This window comes from Chenopodium album, chromosome 26 (genome assembly GCF_948465745.1).
Source record: "Chenopodium album chromosome 26, dcCheAlbu1.1, whole genome shotgun sequence".
Taxonomy (NCBI): Eukaryota; Viridiplantae; Streptophyta; class Magnoliopsida; order Caryophyllales; family Amaranthaceae; genus Chenopodium; species Chenopodium album.
The window spans coordinates 12,369,552-12,390,140 of record NC_137859.1 but is presented as its reverse complement, the minus strand read 5'-3'; the positions used below and the strand labels follow the sequence as shown (position 1 = coordinate 12,390,140).

General features: G+C 34.1%; 2 protein-coding genes across 4 annotated transcripts; one reads left to right on the top strand and one right to left on the bottom strand.

Moving 5' to 3' along the window:
* Positions 1–1,430: 1,430 nt before the first annotated feature.
* On the bottom strand, positions 1,431–7,144 carry LOC145617252 (outer envelope pore protein 16-4, chloroplastic-like). 3 transcript variants are annotated; one of them, XM_081671947.1, is made up of 7 exons: positions 6,877–7,141; positions 6,735–6,786; positions 6,537–6,568; positions 6,378–6,420; positions 3,907–3,974; positions 3,048–3,216; positions 1,431–1,800 (listed from the first exon to the last, which is right to left on the bottom strand). In XM_081671947.1, exons 1-6 carry the CDS (start codon positions 6,946–6,948, stop codon positions 3,082–3,084), a joined length of 402 nt encoding a protein of 133 aa, XP_081528073.1. In that variant the 5' UTR covers positions 6,949–7,141; the 3' UTR covers positions 1,431–1,800; positions 3,048–3,081. The 3 variants fall into 3 exon arrangements, with proteins under 3 accessions (XP_081528073.1, XP_081528075.1, XP_081528074.1); XM_081671949.1 differs by having other exon boundaries at positions 1,447–1,800; positions 6,387–6,420; positions 6,877–7,128; XM_081671948.1 differs by lacking the exon at positions 1,431–1,800 and adding an exon at positions 1,823–2,263 and having other exon boundaries at positions 6,877–7,144.
* A 4,698-nt stretch (positions 7,145–11,842) lies between these two features.
* LOC145617301 (magnesium/proton exchanger-like) lies at positions 11,843–17,192 on the top strand. Its single transcript, XM_081671994.1, has 9 exons — positions 11,843–12,027; positions 12,638–13,107; positions 13,873–14,048; positions 14,440–14,558; positions 14,653–14,804; positions 14,969–15,096; positions 15,733–15,940; positions 16,033–16,162; positions 16,738–17,192. Exons 2-9 carry the CDS (start codon positions 12,720–12,722, stop codon positions 17,033–17,035), a joined length of 1,599 nt encoding a protein of 532 aa, XP_081528120.1. The 5' UTR covers positions 11,843–12,027; positions 12,638–12,719; the 3' UTR covers positions 17,036–17,192.
* Positions 17,193–20,589: the final 3,397 nt, after the last annotated feature.

Here is a 20,589-nt window from a genome sequence, read left to right as displayed (position 1 = left end):
CCTATTTTTGTTGAACTGAATTACTTTTATTGAATTTAAATTATTTCTAGTGAACTTATTAGTTTTACTGAGATGAAATTATTTTTACTAATTCTCTATTATACTCCCTCCGTCCCAAAATAACTGATACATTGGAATTTTTTTTTTTCACTATACATATATTAGCACCGAGTCACCGACTATAGCTTTTTTTATCAACATGATAAAAACATATTTTATCATAAAATATTTTGTTAGATAGGTATTAATATAAAGTTTTATAATATAACTTTTTAAAAAAATAATATTCATTAATATTTAAATATGTAAAAATAAGGTCAAACTAGTGCATTTGCATGTATGCAAAGTTTGACTGTGTCAATTATTCTTAGACATAAGGAGTATGTCTTTTTTAGAAGTAGGGCCTGTTCACATTTACTTAATTTCAGTTCAGTTCAGTTCTAATCAGTTCAGTTCAGTTCAACTCCAATCAGTTTAGTTTAGTTTAGTTCAGGTCAGCTCCTAATTTCCATCTCTCATAAAATATTCATTTCAGCTCAGTTCAGTTCAGCTCCAATCAGTTCAGTTCAGTTCAACTCAGTTCAGTAAATGTGAACAAACCCTTACTGATTTTAGTGATTTGAACTTATTTTTACTAAACTATTTTCACTATATATAGTAGGCATGTCACATAGCTTTAGGAAAATTATAAGATGTGGGCCAAAAAGGGAGTATGATAATATAAAGTATAGTTGAAAAGTATATACGTAGTATTTAATTGTTAGTTGGAGAGAGAAATAAAAAAAAAAGTAGTGTAAGTGATGTTGGTAGAAGAGAGAGATAATAAAATAGTAGTGAGTCTTTACAAAATAAAAAATTGTTGCAATTATTATGAAACGAATGTAATAGAAAAGTGTTGCGATTTTTACAAAACGGAGAGAGTACACGATCAAATTAAACAAGTGAATAATGGTAAAAGTAAAAATTATACTCGTATCAATTACTTTGGAATGGATTATAGATATATACTCATAATATGAATATCTACTCGTACAATAAATTGGATATGGATATGTGATAGTGATAGTCGGATATATCATGTCGTGAATTTACTGCCAACCTACTAGGGCCCTCTCCACAAAAAATCAAGGCCTTGATGTCTTACAAAGTTACAATTGGCAAAAATAACATCTATAGGTCCAATACCCATTTGTCTTGTTTTAAAGTGAGTTATTCAAAGGGTGGGTTCACCAAAAAAAACATCTTTTTTTTGGGTGGATATTTTTTTTTTTTAAAATTTATTTTTTTAACCTAAAATCTGTATTAAAAAGTATGGGTTTGGACAATCCTAAATACATATTTTTAGTTCATATGGAAAGTTTACTTCGATTCGATAATCTTGAGTTCTTAACACTATATTGTGGGTTTGGGGCACAAGATTTCGTACTAAGGCTGATCTTTAATTATCCGATGTTTACTACTCCTTCATGTAGCCATGTAGGAATGTAGGATACTAACTTTCGAATTTACTTCTAATTGCAACATTTTAACTTTTACATCATCATGCACCATGCTTTAATAATTTGAAACTAGTTATTTCCAACAAAAAAAAATATAGTCAAAATCAAGTACTTATTTCCACACACTAGGAGTTTTTTTTTTTTTTTTTGAAACCCAGAATACACACTAGGAGTTGGTTAGCAAGTTACATCTGTTATATTGTTCAAGGATAACTCCTACCAAATTTAGCTAATCCATCAGCTGCTGAGTTTAAATTTCTTCCTTTGAACCTTGGCTTCTTGTAAACAACTTATAAGTTCCCTGCATTGAAGGTTATAATTGTATTAATAAGTTATTAACGTGTATTATTCACCGTAATTCTAGTTTGAATGTCGGAAACAACTCGAAAATAATCTGAAGCACAGATGGACCTGCAATTTCTATTCATCTATCCGAGTGCTTCACTAATTGTTAATTTGAGTAATTGATAAAATGCAGAATGCTAAATCTCTGATAGTTCAGGTTTTAAAAGTCTAAAAAAGTTTTGTTTTGGCAAAATGCTAATCTAGCCCAGCTCTTGCACCTTGCTAAGAATGCTAACTTGCTAACCTTATACTACCTACAGTACTAATAATATGTGCTAATGCTTGCTAATAAGGACGCTATTCACTTAGATTCTTGTGAGAGGAACAACAAGCTGTGAATTATAATTGGCCGCACAGGCTGGCTCATTTTAAATGTCTTCCTTCATGACCTTCAACTAAGTATCAAGTTTGAGAAAGTCCTGCAGATTACCGGGTAAGGAAATTATGAAATTCCTAAATAATATTGGATGTTTTTTTGGGACATGCAAAAGCAAATAGTGCAGATGTGAGACAGCAAAGTGTATATTAGAGACAGTCAAGCTGCAGGTTATGAGATCAGCTAAAAAGATGTATATGATGAAAGTAGAATTTGACATGTTTGTTAAGTTGAAAGCTATTTACTACCCTAAACTAGATATTAGTCTCATATAACTATTGTTGTACCAAGTATTATCCATAATTGCAAATTTCCATGTAACAGATAAATCTACACCTAATTCATACATGCTATCATTCTATGAACACTAATAATCTAAACAAATTTGATATTAAATTGTATTGTTTACCTTTAACAATTAAAGAAGATAAATAGAGGATGAGAAATGGAAGAAGGGTACATGATTTGCACGAGTCAATCTCATCGTGACTGCGGGAAATTTACCATTGAGCCACCTTTGAACATATTTCAACTGCAGACAATAGCTTGTTTTGCTGTTATTTATTTTCTTTTCATAATTCATTGGGTTCATTGAAACCAGAATCCCGCCATTGGTCATAACTCTTGTCGAATTTAATTTGACAAAAGAAAATGCAGTTACCTTGATTCATGTTAAGGTTAACACAATAGCTGGTCAATGCAAAAATCTTGAATTTAAAATAATGATATCACTAGCTTGAATAATCAATGTTCAACAAGGTAACAATCAATTAGGTAAATTGAAAATAAAGGGAAGAAAGGAAAATACACTTAAAATTCAACCTTACCCATTTAATTTCTTCGGAGAGATAATGTCAAAAGTCACAATGTCCTGGAATAATCAGCTGCAGCACCTAAGATTGAAAGAAGAGCAGCCACCCCAGCAACCTCCTTCTTGCTACGAGTCCCAACAGCAATAGCAGCCCCAACTATAGCACCTGCAGCTGCAGCATTTATCTGCAGGTGAAGACCCAGTCAATTCATATGGGATGATATGCAAGCCACCAGGCTTAAGCATTATTTGCTAACAGCATCTGATCTTTTCATACATCAGATTTTGTTCCAAGGCAGAAGAATTGGAACAGACACATTTTTACAGGAAATCAGTACACAGTTTATATTTATGGCCTTATGGGGAAAATTTATACAGCTGTAAGTTGCAAGACTGAAACAGGAATTCCAACCTCCCAGAGATTTATACTAACCAAGTGTTCAGCATTCTCAAGTTTAAAATCACTTACGTTTTGTGTTTTTTTTATTTTTTTTTAATTTTTTAATTTTTTTCTTCTTTATCTCTTACATTATAAGGCTATGATTCTCAATGCAAAATGAAAATATCAACTGTAACTTTTCATGATTTTTCCTTCTTCTGTCTAAAACATGATCAATATAAATATATAAGTATTCTTTGTTGAAAAGATTTATTGGTGCAGATTCTATATGAAAACATTAAATTAGGTTAACCAATAATGAAATAACAGACATTATTCTTGAAGTCAAGTAACATTTTCTATTCCATTCTGATAAATGAATGAATTGAAATTTAGTAATTCAATGGATTTCAGAAACCAAATATAAGAAGATAGAATCTGGACTAACCCTTACAAAGAAAAATTAATGCGATTTGATGATACATAAACTACTCACCACATCTTCACGCCCTCGATAACTTTGGATTCCACAGCGAGTCAAGGAAAAAACCCCAGCAAACATTCCTAGTCCAACGGGGAATGGAATTGTATAAGACTAACTAGAATTACAAGCAAGCTTTGAAAAGGATCATATGCCAGAAAACAGTAAGGGTCAATACATAAAAAAACAAGGCCAAGTCACAAAAAGCAGCAGCATAACCAAGTTGTCACTATATTCCTGAACCTAGCATAACTTTCATGAAGCAAGACATTGTTGCCTAAGAAATCACCAAAGGAAAGTTCTTAATAACTCTGTAATCGCTACATTAGGTTTGTTGTTGCACCACAATGGCTGTGATGGATGTATAGGATTTCTCCCCCTTTTTCGCACCACTGATCTTTTTTTAAATGTCTGCTAATCTTCTAACAAATTAATGTCAACAATTAGTTTCTCATAAATCAATTTCTGCTTTTTGCCTAATTAGAAAGAGGAATGGGTCAGAAGCCTACTGATTCATCATCAGGAGGATATATAGCATAGCTCAACAAGTCAATCAAATAACATTAATCACCAAAAACCCCATTACACATACAAACATTGTGAAGGAATGGGTCTGAAGACACTATAGAGATCTTAGAAAACTTATTCATCAGAAGGAGGATTATATAATTTAACAAGTCAATCACATAACATTAATTACAAAAACACAGAATCCCCAGAGTTGTAGAGATCAATAAAATGCTACGGAGTAACATAGAAACTTATACTTCATCTCAAAATGTTGGCCCCTCAGAACTTATAGCTCAATGTAGTGTGAGTCACAAAGATCCAGCTCACACTTTATTGCTTTTCATGAAAACTAATTTTAGTCAGTAAACCAAGCCAGTCAAAACCAATAAGTAGACAGTGGTGAATATAGATTCTCATTGTCCCCCATTCCCCCACGAGTCCACAACATAATCAAAGTTACCACAACTCCACAACAAACACTCCAACCGAATGTCTGAACTCTCAATGACAAGGATAGAAAATACTCCCCCATTCCTTTATAATTATTGCAACTCTTCAATTATAAACAAGTAAAATTAAAAAAGGTATTTTGAAGATGTACATCAAGACAAAGATAACAAGAACAATACATCAATTATAGCGATAGTAAAAGAAGGGGGTAAATATAGACCTCTACCCCCTGATACCTATGAGAATCATCGCTATACTAAGCATAACAGACCCATGATAGCTTTGCAAACTGCCAATCAATCATATATCTTTTGTTATCAGGCATAAATATTGGTCTTCTGTCTTTTTACCCATATCTTTTATCCTTATGAGACAAGAATGCATCTCAAGGTAAACTACCATGTTTGCATCTAGATTACTTGGACTTATTATTTCACCTCGGATAGTTGATTGAAATACTCAATACGACAACATGGTTATGGACATTGACATCTAATTATACACCTGTAACGAATCAGAGCATGCCACCTGTGTCTTATACAAACAAAAGCCATCAGTGAAAAGGACAGGGTCTGAGACCTCTGACCACTATCTCAAGCAAGGTGGTGAGGCACAACCAAACCTAGGAACAGTAACTTAAGGCTGCAGCCACTAGTTGGCATATTAGGATAATGACAAAGGGGTGGTAAAGTTAGTTATTAAAGCTGTACTAATTAGCTAGTAGTATAAATACTTAAATAGGTGGAGAGTGGTAGAAGGAAGGTAGGCAGGCATTTGGTGTGAACCTTTTGGAGAGTTATGGCCTAAAGCCATTATTGGAGAGTTGTGAGCTAAACTCAGTTTTGAAGATTGATAGCCTGAAGCTATTAAACCTATCTTTTGTAAACCTTCGCCATTTTCAATCAATATTCAAGCTTTAATCTTTATTTGCTAGCAATATTAAATCAGAATGATCAACCCAGAAAACCAGTCCATTGCAACACCACTTATAAGAAAAGCTTTCATACAATAGTTGGGTCTAATACAAACATAAATACCCAATTACCCATGCCCGACGTAGGTGCCCAAGACCTAAAGCTGTAGGTTTGCGCTGAAATGGAAGTAATAATCAAACAACCTTTATACCAACTGTGAACTAATAATCAACGAAAAAGAAAAGAGTCATCATTACAGCCTAAGGAATTTACTTCTCAGAGAACTCTTTTTGACTCATGAATTCATGAGACAACCACATGCACTAAAACCCTACACACCATATACTAGTATCCTTTGCAATTTTCCTGATTATAGGCAAAGAGCAATAACATCGTGGAATTCTTACAAAGTGAAAGGATCCCATCTCACTACATCCACCATCTATTCCAAATTCTGATTATCTCAATCTCTAAACTCAACCAAATTACAAAGACCAACACACACAAAATGACAAAACTACAAAAGAACAACAATTTTTACACATTCAGCATCAATATAAAATTTCTAAATGGTAATAAAAAAAAAATAAAAAAAAAAAAAAAAAAACAGACTTAGTTTACCACATTGAAAGCCAGTTACGCCAATTGATCTCGCCTGCATTTATAAACATAAAAAGGTATGATATGAGCATATATTAAGCAGAACAAAAACAAAATTTAATACCCATTTCTTCATTCTTTCTAAATATTGAACAAAATCATATTTCTTACCACAAATGAAGCACGAGAAAAGCCAGCAAGACCTAAATTATCAAATTTCAAACACAACAATATAAACACAAATCAAAGAAATAAACCATCCTACTACAAATAAACAAATTAATTCAACAAACTAATAAAAGGGTATACTTATTTTATCAAAAATTATAATAACCCATGATCAATTTGTCAAATTGTTGGATAAATTACCTAATTTGTTAGCATCATATGATCCAGAACACAAACCCCAGAGTGCTCCTGCCTGCAAAAAATTGAATGCAGAAGAAATATTGAAAAGGGATAAATAAAAATAAAAGTTCAAAATTATGGTTGAAGAGATTGAATGGCTTACTGTTCCAATACGAACGATGGATTCAACGGCAATGGAAGAGCAAGGTGTATCTTTCTCAATGCTGTTGTCCATAACTCATAATCCTCTTTTGCAATTTATCACAGAATGGTGTTTAAGGCCCTTTTTGGTTGGGAGGAATTGGGAGGAAAAGAAAAGAAAGGAAAGGAAAAATACAGATTCCTATGTTTGGTTTGAAAAATTATATGGGATATAATAGAAAATGAAGGGAAATGGAAGGAAAGCTTCCTTCACAAAATCTTTCCTTTCCTTTCCTCTCGAAATTGGAGGAATTTGGGAGGAAAGAAAGAAATTAAATCTATTAAACTCAAAATTAGTTTTCCCTTCCCTTCCTTTCCTTTACTAATGTCATACCAAACAATTTATTCTTCTCAATTCCCTCTTTTACTAATATCAAACCAAACATTGGGTGCTATAGTTTCTTTCCTTTCCCTTCTCTTCCTTTCTTTTCCCTTCCCTTCCTTTCTCTTTCTTTCCTTTACTAATACTGAACCAAACAAAGCCTAAATATTCACGACTTTAGTAAAGGTGCTAGTGCAAGTAAAAGTTTTGCCTAAATGCAATGGGTACTAAGTACTAACTAAGGTCCGTTTGGTTTGATGTATGGTAAAATAAAATTAGTTTTTATGGAAAACATAATTTCAAGGAAAAGTACACTTGTAAATTTATTTTTCTTTGTTTGGTTGCATGCAAGAAAAGTTCAAGAAAAATAAAAAATAGGAGTAGAAATGTAAGGATGGATGAAAGGGTGGTAAAAAAAGGAGGAGAGAGGAAAATGTGGTTTTATACTTTCATGTGAAGGAAAATGTTTTCCATCATTAAGGATGGAATTTTCCACCCTTGGAAAAATTGCTTTTCACCCTTTAACAAACCAAACAAAGGAAAATGGAAAAATCATTTTCCATGAAAACACTTTACATCAAACCAAATGGGGCCTAAACTACGCCCGGTATTTACCGAGGAACGCTAGTATTTTTTATATGAACTCTGCTAAGTAACCTTTTCTTAAATTACTCTTCGGTCTTTCTCTCTCTTACTTTCACTTTTACTTTTCTATTTCTTCACCTTAAGAACTTCATCCACAACTACCACCAAGCAAACCACCACAATTCCGTCACCACCAAGCAAAGCCACCACAATTCCGTCACCACTCACCACTAAGGGTTGCGATCGACTACAAGGGATGATGTCAAGAAATCGGAAAGGCAAGGGGGTTGCGACAGGTGATCAAGTACTTGTTTTACTTTTTTTTATTACTCCCTCCGGTTTTTTTTTTTAATTTTTTTATTTGCATCACTTGGTAATGCGTAATGCACATAGTTTTAGAAGATAAATATAATATTGTGATTGGGTGAATAAATTATTATACTCCCTCCGTCCCAAAAAGAGCGACCCATTTGGGTTGCTTACGCGGGTATTAAGGAAGTTAAGTAAAAAGAGGTAAAAGTATATTGGAAAGATAAATTTACATGGGGTTTGTAAAAAAATAGAGAGAGAAAGTAATAAAATAACATGGAAAATCAAATTTTTATATGGGGAAGCTAATTTTGCACAAATATTTTAGCAAATTGGTGGGTGTTTTAATGCAAATGGGTCATTCTTTTTGGGACAGAGTTTTGGCCAAATGAGTCGTTCTTTTTGGGATGGAGGGAGTAGTAAAAGTAATATGGTCATATGGAGACCATGAAAGAGAAAGTATATGAGAGAGGATATATATTTTATTATTTAAATGAGGACCATGAAAGAGAGAAAAATGATAAAATAATTTGAGTAGGTTTTAAAGTAAGAGAGAGAAATTATAATACTTCGTATATAGTATAAATTTACCAAATATAGAAGTGATGCATTTAAAAAAAATACCTATAAAAAGAAAGTGATGCAAATAAAAAAAATGGAGAGAGTATTTCAATTGTTCTAGACGAACGCCTGATTTTTTTGAATGTTCCATGGAAGGAACACCTGAAATTTTAGAATCTCCCACAAAACATTCTAAAATTTTAGGTGTTCCCCTGAAGAGCATTCTAAAATTACAGGTGTTTCCCCCCTTAACGCCTGAAATTTTAGAATGTTCCAAGGGTGATTCTAAGGGTGATTTCAAAAATTCAGGCGTTCCTTCTACGATTACGAAATTAAAAAAAAAAAACCGACAAATCAGAGCACTCACCTACTTTGCATGCTTCGACGACCTTTCCAGTGGCGTTGCTGCTTCCTTAAACTCGTCCATTCACCGCTTGCACTAATTGGTGAAGAGTAAAGCAATTTTTGTAAAAAAAAAAAAAAAATATGACGCGGTGGCTGTTCGGAGGTGATGGGTTGTTTGGTGGGTGGTGGGGTAACAAGTTACAGAGTGGTTAAAGGAAGTGAAAGTGGAATAAGATACATTTTATATGGAGGCATGTTTGTAAAGTCATGTTATAATACGAGTGTTATCCAGTAAATAGTGGACGTGGTCTAGCAATTTCATTAAGGTTAAAACAAAAAAGAAAAATTGAAAGAGCATTTCGTTAAAAAAAAAATCAGTTTAAACAATTTCCATTAAAAAAAAATTTAGTTCAAGAAAAATAATTACAATTTAACAAAAATAGAGTGAAGGGCTTCAAGAAAAAAAGTAAAGAGAACGGATAACTTATTTTGAAAATCAACTCCCTCCATTCTTTGATATTTGCATCACTTTCATCGACACATATCTTTACTTGTGTATAGTAGTAATAAATATGTTAAAGAAAAATTTAATGACAATAGACATTGTAACTTATCCAAGGCTCTTAAGTTCTACTCTCTTCGCTTCAAAATAAATAAAGAGTTAAAGTGGTATTAAAATTCAGTTACAAAAAATCATTTAAGCAAAAATAAGTTAATTTAATTTGTTTTTATTTGCCAAATTCACATAAGAAAGTTCAAATTTATCAACTTGATAAAAATATTTCATTTATCGAGGAATAATATTGTTTTTATTGTAATATCACACAGTGAAAGAATCATCCCTTCCGATTCTCTCTGTCTTGTTAGATAAAAAGAAAATGAGATCCCAAAGAGCCTTTCTTTATCATATTAAGGGGTGGGGGTGAATAGGAATTTACATGCATATGACTAACTAAGACATTCTTTTCATTTAGTAGATCCAACTCTATGGCCTAAATTGGGTTCACTTGGAGCTTTAGCAATGACCATAGGAGATTAGGAGGTGTGATGTACATGCACTTATTTCAAGGGGGCGCTACACTACTTCTAAGTTAATACAATTAGTTATATCAATCAGCTAGTAGTTATCTAATAGGGTAAATTTTTAACAATTTAAACCCCTTCACATGAACTTTTTTGAAAAAGAGCTTTTTAATAATAATAATAATAAAAAACACTATTTTAAACAACTCTTTATCAAATACTCCGTATCTTAACGGGGCGTTTGGTATGTGGGATAGGGATAAGAATGATAAGAGGATAGGATAAGGATAGAGAATTTTGGGTGGGATAGGAATTAAATAAAACTAGCTTAAGGCCCGTGCCATGCACGATATGTCTAATTTTTGTAAGAATATCTAACAAATAAAATTTGATAAAACATACACATCAAATATAGAAATTATAATGTCATAATCTAGACAAGTAGGTAAGCAAAACATTAAACAAAAATGGAAATTTGGGCTACCTAAACTTGAAATTATTTTCGGGCGGGGCTTGGTTTGATCAGGTCTAGTGGCCAACTGGCCATATTAGTAAATACTTATTTATAAATGAATTTTTAATAAACATCAAAAATTAATCATACAATAGACTAAAATTAATTGATATTTTACTTTTTTTCTAGAATTAGACATATGATTAATTGTCAAACACAACATTTTAATTTACAGTTATACTATACTCTATAAGTCCTTAATTTGTAATAATATATACGTAGTAGTAAAATTTTAGAAAAAAATAATAATTAATTTGAATATATAGTCATATTGAAATTGATATTGAAATAAAATATTAGGTAGAGGAATTGGAAAAAATATTAAGTGTTTTTAAAAGTAATTTCTTTAACATCTATTATATGAATCAATTTATAATTACTTTTTTTTTTGGCAAAATTTAATAATACTCCATTTGAAAATAAAGAAAATATAAAAGATTTAGAAAGATGTTATTATAGAATCAAAATAAAATATTATCAAAAAAAAAATTGTCATAAAGATAAAATAAAATATTTAAAATGATATTATTATAGAATCAATGTTAACAAAAAAAAAATAAAAAATAAAAAAAGAGTTAAAAAGGGAATGAGAGTTTTGGAGGGAAAAAACAGCACCAGGATGTGACACGTGTCACTCCCGGTGTCTGTTTTAGTATTAAGGTAAATGATTGATGATTGATGTTATCCCGTGTTTAGTATAAACTAGGGATATAAGTAGAATAGGTAACAAAGTTACGAATCTACCCTTTCTAACCCTATCTTTCTCCTTTATTTTTTTCTCTTCATTAAGGGTATAAATGGTATTTTAATTATAATCTTTATTCCTCATTCTTATTCCAACCCTGTATAGAAATTGAGGGATAAGAGAGGTGATTTAATCCTTGTCCCATCCCTCTCTCTAATCCCAATCCCTAGAAACAAACATAGGATTTTAATATCCCTTTTCCTAAATCCCTTTCCCCAAATCCCTATCCCTCTTCATTTATCCCCCTAAACAAACATGCTGGAAGAGTTTTTAAAATTGTCAAACAACTCTTAATTTCACTACTTTGTTCTCATTTTGGGCTTGCTCTTCTATTTTTTTTTTTAAATAATAATTAAAAAAAACTAACTCTCTAAATTACATCAATGGAGTAATGGTTTAAAAATTTGTATTGGAGATTATGAAAGCTAAATCAATCTTAAGAGATAAGGATTGTGACATTTGGGGTATTTTCGGTTTTTCACAATTCATACTTCCTAATCAAAAACAGTTATCACACAATAATTAACAATACGACTTTTAGTGCCACTCACAATCCTCCTCTCTCAATCTCTCATTGATTTCCTTCCTCAAAACCAGTCAACCACTCCACCATTTTTTTTTTCTCTCTCTCCTTGATCTCTGAACTTGCAGCACAATCCGCTAACCTCTGACCGCTATCCGCTCTTCCCTTGGTGCTGCAGTTGTTAAGGTATAATTGTGCTCATTTTGAGAATTTGTCAAATCCCAAATTGGGTATTTGTTTGTTGGGTTAGATAGTGTGGAGTGATTATTTTTTGTATTTTTTTCATGTTTGTTTTTGGGTATTGATAAGACAAACTTCTGATTTTAATGGGTTTTTGAATAATGTCGTGTTGCTTAGATATCAATTGTTTGGCTGTATGTGTATCTGAAGTTCTTACGGCCTGTTTGGTAGTTGGTAATAAATTGCGATAATGGGAATGGATTTAAAGTGTCATTTAGTATGAACCGTACTTATATTCTTGATAGGAATACAATCTTGTCCCTTAAGCATCTTGAATGATCATGGGAATGAACATTTACGAAGAAACAGACAATTTAGGGGTCATCTTGAATAATCATGGGAACGAACATTGATTTTCTTTCCAAATTTACATACAATATCATTCCCATTACCACTGTTTATGCCGGGTTACCAAACCAACTGTTAGAGAGGTCGTCGATGATAGGATTCTAATAATTGCATTGTGTTTATGATTGTCTGCTGTCATATTTTGTGTTTGTGTTAGTGTTAGTGTTAGTGTATTGGATATTGATTTATGTCCCCTTCGACGTTGTAGGAGCTTAAGGGATTTTGATGGTCTGCTTGGGTTGCTGCTGATGTCTTGCTATTAGATATAGCTGCTTAAAAGATTTTCAAAGATGGCATTCCTGCCCTCCAAGAATCTTACAGTTTTTGTAGACGCGGCTTTAGCACATCAGAAATGCGGAGACTATTTGGTTTTTAGAAGTGAAACATATCTAGGAAATGAATTGCGTACAGCCTTGTACTTTACAGGTCTTGCTTACTGTTTCATCGGATTATCAGCCATTACAGATAGATTTTTTCAGTCCATGGAGAATGTGGTTAAGCAAACTCGTAAAGTGGTGGTAATTGATCCTTTGACTAAGGTTGAAATTGTTAGATATGAGAAGGTGTGGAATTATGCAATTGCAGATATTGCTCTTCTGGCTTTTGGAACTAGCTTCCCTCAGATATCTTTAGCTACCATTGATGCCATTAGGAACCTTGGAAGCCTTACAGCTGGAGGTTTATCTTTTTTTTTTTTTTTCTATTTTCTTATGCTAAGTATTTTTGGTGTCAAATGTCATGCTTGTAAAGACTTTACATTAATGTATGGATAACATCGGTAAATAAATAGAAAGCTAAAAACCTCCATAACTTTATTTAGTTTGGTTGAAAATTGCAGCTTTTACATATTTTTGGTTTCAGCTGTACACCAAACTGTAATCTGCTTAACTACTCTCTAGTGCTGACATATTTTTAAGATTCAGTGATCTTGTCGCTTCAAGTGGAATATTGCTAGTCTGTTATAGTATTCAATCAATCAATCAATCAAAGTCTGTTATAGTATTATTGTTATATATCAGTGTATGCTATACTTGATTATGTTTCATGGCTTAATAATGTTCCAATATGGAGCACTTTTGCTAGAGATTAGCCTTTTCTTCTGTCCTACTTTTTTACGAAGATTATTAATTGAACTAGTTAGTGTATTGCTCAACTGAGTTAGAGACAATGAGAAGGGTGATATGTCTGCAACTAGGACTCACTGGTTCTTCCAAACATAAATTATGAAGAAATTTGTTTTAGCTCTAATATGGAAGCACCTTGAACAGGAAGAAGATAATTTCCAGGCATAAAATAAATGAAAAAGTAAAACATTCAAATGTTGTGCTGTGTTTTTCTCCTTGCTTCTTCTATTGATGTTTGGTATTGACTTCAGCTTGGGTTTCTTTTAGCTTCATCTGCCCTGCTTATTCTGTTTTGTGCTTATGACTTGTAATTATGTAGGCTTGGGTCCTGGAACTCTAGTAGGTTCTGCTGCATTCGACCTATTCCCAATCCATGCTGTTTGTGTAGTTGTTCCGAAAGCTGGAGAACTGAAAAAGATATCAGATATAGGAGTTTGGTTGGTCGAGCTATTTTGGTCCTTTTGGGCTTACATATGGCTATACATTATTTTAGAGGTAATGTATTCTATACATTATACTCTCTTTAGCTCATTAGCTGGGCATACTTTTAGTTTTCTTGTATATAATTCTTCAAAAGTAAAATTTCATGGAGGACATTTCTTGTTGTAATCTGATGGAATTCCTTGTTCATCTTTCTGGATGCTTTGCTTTGTCTTCCGAACTTAATATTAGAATTAATATCTTCTTTGGGATTGTTGAGGTGATTGTATCAACATTTGCATGCATTATTTCGCATGTAACCTCTGGTTGTAAAATACTAGGCAAAACAAAAAGCTTATGATATAATTTAATCACTTTGTAATGAATATATGATTTGCTCAGCTTAATGTAAGCCCTTGTACTTGATATAAGACGATAATTTACTGTAGAAATGTTCTTTCTTCAGGTTTGGACTCCCAATGTAGTTACTCTATTGGAGTCATCTTTGACAGTGTTGCAATATGGCTTACTGCTGTTAAATGCATATGCTCAGGACAAGCGATGGCCTTACTTATCTCTTCCTTTGTAAGTTTATGTTTTAAAATATTTGTTTCTCTTGCTGGCTTGTATTATCTGACATACTTGGTATAAAGGCGTTTTTCTATCATTCACTATTCAGCTCGAGATCTGAGAGGCCTGAGGAGTGGGTTCCAGAAGAGGCTTCACCGTGTAAACATGAAAACCTCGGAGAAGACTCTGTTGATTCTGTTGCTGATTATGAAGACAGAAACACTGTCGACATCTTTTCCATTCATGGTGATAATGAGACAGGTAACGTTCACACACATCAGGAGTTTCCTTAGTTCATCACTTCATCTTGTGCCTCTCAAAGCCAAATTGAATTTACTGTTGATTTCGTGTAAGGCTCGGTATAGCCTCAGTAAAATTGATGTATCTTTTTATTTAGATGATCTTTTCTGAAGTATTACTTTCAGGTACATATCAGGCCCTGTCTTCAGATGAAGTGGCTGAATTTAACACTGAACAAGTTGTGAGAAACATAAAAGTAGACAATGCCACTATCCTGTCACTTTGGAAGCAACAGTTCGTGGATGCACTCATGGTACTTCTTTTATTTTAGTATTTTTTGTTTTACATGACAATAGAGGGTTTTATTTATTAAACAATGTGTCAAAAGTGTAGTTTTTTCAATTTCATTACTATGTTGAGGAAAAAATTTATGGATGAAGGCTCCATTTAACATCTAGTGCTTTACGATTAAACAAAATGCAGTGTCTATTTCAATTGAATAGAATAATTCAAAAAGGCAATTCTTTCGCCACCTCTATCTTCTAAACTTCTCTGCTTGTATATCACTGAATCTTCAATAAACTACCCTCTGAATGAATTTTTTTTTTTTTTTTTTTTTTTTTTTTTGGGAACTAGTTTATTAGACATAAAAAATATGATTTCTTCTATTTTCCTCCACGAATAGATTACAGTCATAGGATTGGGAAAGTTGGAAATATAAACTTTATTACCGAAATACTTTTTCTTATATAGCAAAATGATTTTTAACTTTCTTTGTATCTAGAAGAATTTTCGATAACTGATGAGGTAGGAAATGAACTTTTAGGGCTGTATTTAGTCTCTGGAGGGAAATATATTGGTATGTATCTTATTGTTGCATCTGTAGGAGCAGGCTGCCTTCTTGTCATTGTTCTGTGAATATACTGACTTTTAAGTTTTGGTGAGACAGTTTGAACATAAAAAGCTGGAGGGTATCTTTATAAGGTCGGTTAGATTTATCTGGTTTTTGCTTCTCCTACCATGGAGGTTCATGTTTGCGTTCGTGCCTCCTTATCGTATTGCTCATGGATGGATAGCCTTCATCTGTTCTCTACTCTTCATCAGTAGTATAGCTTTCGTAGTGACGAAGATTACAGATATGATAAGCTGCGTGACAGGTTAGCTTGTTTTTAAGGTTTTGTTGGTTGGTATCTATTGCCATGATAAAATGTAAGTCCATAATTTTCTTGACTCATATTCTGTTTGACAGGATTAAATGCTTATGTTATTGCTTTTACGGCGTTGGCTGCGGGTACGTCTTGGCCAGATTTAGTGGCCAGCAAGATCGCTGCTGAGCGTCAGACAACAGCTGATTCTGCTATTGCAAATATCACCTGCAGGTTATCTTTTTTTCCCCTTTTTTTTTAATCTGCTTGATACATAAAAGATTCTTAAAGACAGATCTTCCTAGTTTTCTAGGACAGGCAAGCAAGTACAAATGCATTATAACATAGTTATGTTTGGTTGTCTTGGATTTGACTGCTTTAAGGTCATATAGAGGAGGCAAAAGTGCAATATAAGATGAGATGTGTTGAAGTTTTTAGCACATCAGATTTCCTTTTTTGGCCAGATGTTTGTTCGTATGGAGGGGGGTTGGGTGGGGGTCTTGGTAAAAGGGAGAGAGGACCCTTGTAGAGAGTGATTTTCTATTTACCCGGGAATTGAATTGGAGAATAATGACTTCTGTCTTGTTTCTTAAGTGGAAGTGAAAATTGATCACTCCAACCAGATTTTGGTTAGACGCGTTTGTTTTTATTCAAACTGAGAGAATTAGATGTGAGGAATGAAAACTCATTACTCTATATTTTTTCACTGTGTGAAACCTTTCGAATTTTCCTAGTAACATGCTGCATGTCCATTAGATTTTTTTGCTCCCATGGTAACATTTATCTGAATTTTCCCTTTTCTTTTGCAGCAATTCCGTGAACATATATGTGGGCATTGGCATCCCATGGCTTATCGACACAGCATACAATTATTTTGCATATCATGAACCATTGAGGATTGAAAGTGCCGAGGGTCTTAGTTTTTCATTGCTTGTGTTTTTCTGCACTTCAGTAGGTTGTATATCAGTTCTAGTACTGAGGCGTCTTGTGTTTGGTGCCGAGCTTGGCGGACCTAGGATCTGGGCATGGATCACGAGTGGGTACTTCATGTTGCTTTGGCTTATTTTTGCTACTCTGTCTTCACTCAAAGTCTCCGGCCTTCTGTAATTTTGCAAGTCAATATTTTTTGCTTTAATTTATGTAAAATTATTCATTTAAAATTCATAAACATTTTATCAAAGTGTGATATGTACGGCGCATATAGAAATATCAAAGAAAAATGAAATTTTTTCCATAGATGTATAAAGCTTCAAACATTACTTGATGTCATTCATTTCATCAATTGGATCATTTTGTGTTTTGCGAATTTCTTACTCGTAAATACTCTGTTCACAAATAACCTTCGTGTATGGCTTAGGGTGTTCCCACTCAACTTATTTGAGGTGGAGCCCACTAACTCTCTTTCCCTCACATTCTCACCTTACCCAATTCAATTCCTTAATATGTGTGTCCAAACTTAACCGGGTGACTTTCGATAATGGAAAGGCTTCCCATAAAATATGCATGACCTGGTTAGCGAAAGTCAACATTAGGCTGTGGACCTCCCAGATGCTGGTACGTGTCAAGCAGATATGGCCTTTGGGAATGGCGGCCTTCAAGGCCCAAATCCCAAGAGAACTGCAAAACGGTGCTGCCCTAAATCCTAGGTCACCAAACCCTAGGACAGGGCACACCTTTTTAGGACCTTATAAATAGGGAGATTCCCCCATTTATTGGGGTATGTTCAAATCATTTACATCATCTGCCACTCTCAAGAAACAGACAGACACCTGATCTCGGAATCCGAGAAGATACTTTATTTTCCGCATCCTTTTTACTCCGAATCCTTATTAACTTAATCTTTGGAGGCAGACCTCCGAACATCCGGAGTTCCGTTGTTTTGCAGGTACAAGAGACTTGGATCTGATGAGTCATATTTATATAGAGTTTATAGGCACGTTTATGCTAGTTTTATAGTTGTTTTTTGAGTCTTTTATCGCTTATTAGGTCGTAATTGCATAAGTTGTTCATTTTGTGCTCTATTACGCTTCTTTTGTGTTTTCTTAATGTTTCAGGTAGTTTCTATAACTATTTGGACGATTTCGGAGTGATTTTGGAAGAACTAGACAATGAAAGGATGAAAAGTCGATGAATCGAGGTTGTTCAATGAAGGATATATGTTTGTGGAATTTTGTTTTGAGATTTATATGCATGAGGAATGAATATAGCATCCACAAGGGTCGTTATGCACTTTACGGAAACGAATTTGAGTTAGTAACGAAGTTAAACCATGTTTTACAAAGTGGCAAAACTGACCTTTGTCCACTCTTTTGATCATAACTTGAGTTCTACAAATCGGATTGATGCGATTCAAATTGCATTGAAAACTAGACTTGAAGAGCTTTCAATTGATAGGTCACACGCCCCAAGAAGCCTTCTAGAACAGAAGTTATAAGCGTTTGAATCCAAGCGATGCTGTCAGCCACCCGCAGGATTTTGCTGCGGGTCTGTCCCGCGCCCACTCGAGGCCTGCCGGAGCTACTGCCAGCCCGCGGCCATTGACCTGCGCCCTCAGGTTCTGACGAGCAGCCCACGAGGCATCATTGATGCTCGTCTTTCACTTGTCCCTCAATTCCGTCGATCTTATTCGTGCCACGTCACCTTCTATTGTCCAATAATAATTCAACTTATATAATCTTTATTTTCTTATTTCTTTTCTTTATTTATTTTTAGTTTAGTTTTAGTATAATATAAATACTCAAGGGATAATTATTTTCCCTTATGTCTTTTTATGCTTTTTATTATTTTACGTTCGTTTAAGTTTTCTCTCTTGAACCCTAGTTTCTCATGGCATCTCCATGGATTCTTCCATGGATGATTCTTGGCTTTACTATTTTAATTCATTGAGGTATTTTATTTCTATTTTCTTGCTTTTAATTATGTTTTATTCCTTAGATCTAGTTTTATTTATTTATTTCATGCTAGAGTAGTTTTATTTCTAGGGTTTGGGAATCCATGTTTATATTATGAATCTTGATTGATAATTTTAATATTTTGATTATTCATATCTCTAATTGATAGTGTTTTTATTGATAATCTTGCAACCTGATCAATTGTATGATTAATTCATGTTAATAAGCGTTTGAATCGAAAGATCTTACTTTTAGAGGCTTCCCTACAATTAGCAATTCTGATTATGTTAGCGACCGAACTACATATGTTGAATTGAGAGCGTTAAGACCCGACCGTAGGCGTAGCAATTGCTCTAGACAATTGATTGATTGAATTGTTATTGATTTTTGATAGAATTAGAACTATAAACATGGTGAACCATAACCCTAGATCTTTTTATTAATTGTTTTATTTCTTTTTTTTTAATTTAGACTACTTTTCTATCTGAATTTCGTGACATAGGTTAATTTCTCCAATTTCTTAGAGGTTAGATTAATACCATCTCCATGTGGATTCGACCCTACTTACCCTACTACATTGTTAGTTGGTTTTGTTAGGAATTTATTTTTGACAGGTGTACGACAACCTATCAGGATCCAGTCTCTGAGATGTAACTCATGTAACTCTCCCGAGGGACAAAAACACCCAAAACATTTGGCGCCGTCTGTGGGGAGAGTACCTCAAAGATGGTTTCACAAGAACCTATACCGCCTCCAGAGACTAATCGGTCTCCGGTTGATCCACAGGTCTATTTAGACCATGATGATGATAACAACATAGAAGTCGAAACTCATGTGGCTCATGATGGGTCACTCATCTCTAAATACATCTGCTCCAGGGATCAGCTGGAATGGACTAACAACCAGGCGGGTCCTAGCAACCCTCCTATGCAACCGTTTGTTAACCAGGCGGGAGGATCAGATCTAGTCACCTGAGACGAACTCATGAAATTCATGAGTAGTTGAAGGGATGCTAAAATTAAAAAAAAAAGGAAAACAAAACAAAAATCCCCAAAAATACAATCAGAAACCCACCATCATCGCTCTTCTTCTTCTCGTGGCTGCTCTGATCTTCCATCAACACCATCACACGCATCATCACGGTCATCACAATCATCAGCAATCAAATCACAATCTCGGCCGTTGGATCTCCAAGCCCTTAAGGATTCACGAGAAAATCACGTGATTTTTAATGACCCATTGGAGCATCCGCCCACACCCTTCGGAGCGGCGGCTCAAGCTTTCTACTCAAATTGGTAAAAATTGAATGAATGAGGAGCGTCTGCTTCGAAATTCAGAGCTCCCGCTCTAAAGAGTCTTTAATTTGCGGCTGATTTGTGGAAAATTGGGGGCTGCTCTGTTCGAAATCACTGACGCTTGTTGTGGACGTTGGTGGCGAGGTGATTGCGGTGGCTAGTGGTAGGTTGCGATTTGCGCGGTGGGTGTTGGTGCTGTTTAGTTGCGGTTGCTGCTCGGGCTTTGTGGTGGCTGTGAGTTTCGAGTTGGTGTGAGAACAGGGGGTAGTGATGGCTGTGATGCATGGTGGAGGTGTGGGTTTATTGGAGTTGTTGTTGTAGTTGTGTTAATTAGGGCTGAGCAAAACTCCCCGAAAAACCGAAAACCAGAAAAACCAATCCGTAACTGTTCCAAAAATTAAGGTACCCGATCCGATAACCATAACGGTTCGAGTACCCGTTCCGATAATTTATTATCGGGTATGGTTATGGGTAT

Bases quoted from the DNA above. Each gene is read 5' to 3' on its own strand.
- LOC145617252 (XM_081671948.1), bottom strand. From the start codon at position 6,948: ATGGACAACAGCATTGAGAAAGATACACCTTGCTCTTCCATTGCCGTT. The intron at 3,975-6,377 runs GTCTGTTTTTTT...CCGTTGGACTAG, and splicing joins CTTTCAATGTGGTAAACTAA to GAATGTTTGCTGGGGTTTTT. The intron at 3,217-3,906 runs GTGAGTAGTTTA...CTTCACCTGCAG, and splicing joins ATCGAGGGCGTGAAGATGTG to ATAAATGCTGCAGCTGCAGG.
- LOC145617301 (XM_081671994.1), top strand. From the start codon at position 12,720: ATGGCATTCCTGCCCTCCAAGAATCTTACAGTTTTTGTAGACGCGGCT. The intron at 13,108-13,872 runs GTTTATCTTTTT...GTAATTATGTAG, and splicing joins TGGAAGCCTTACAGCTGGAG to GCTTGGGTCCTGGAACTCTA. The intron at 16,163-16,737 runs GTTATCTTTTTT...TTTCTTTTGCAG, and splicing joins ATTGCAAATATCACCTGCAG to CAATTCCGTGAACATATATG.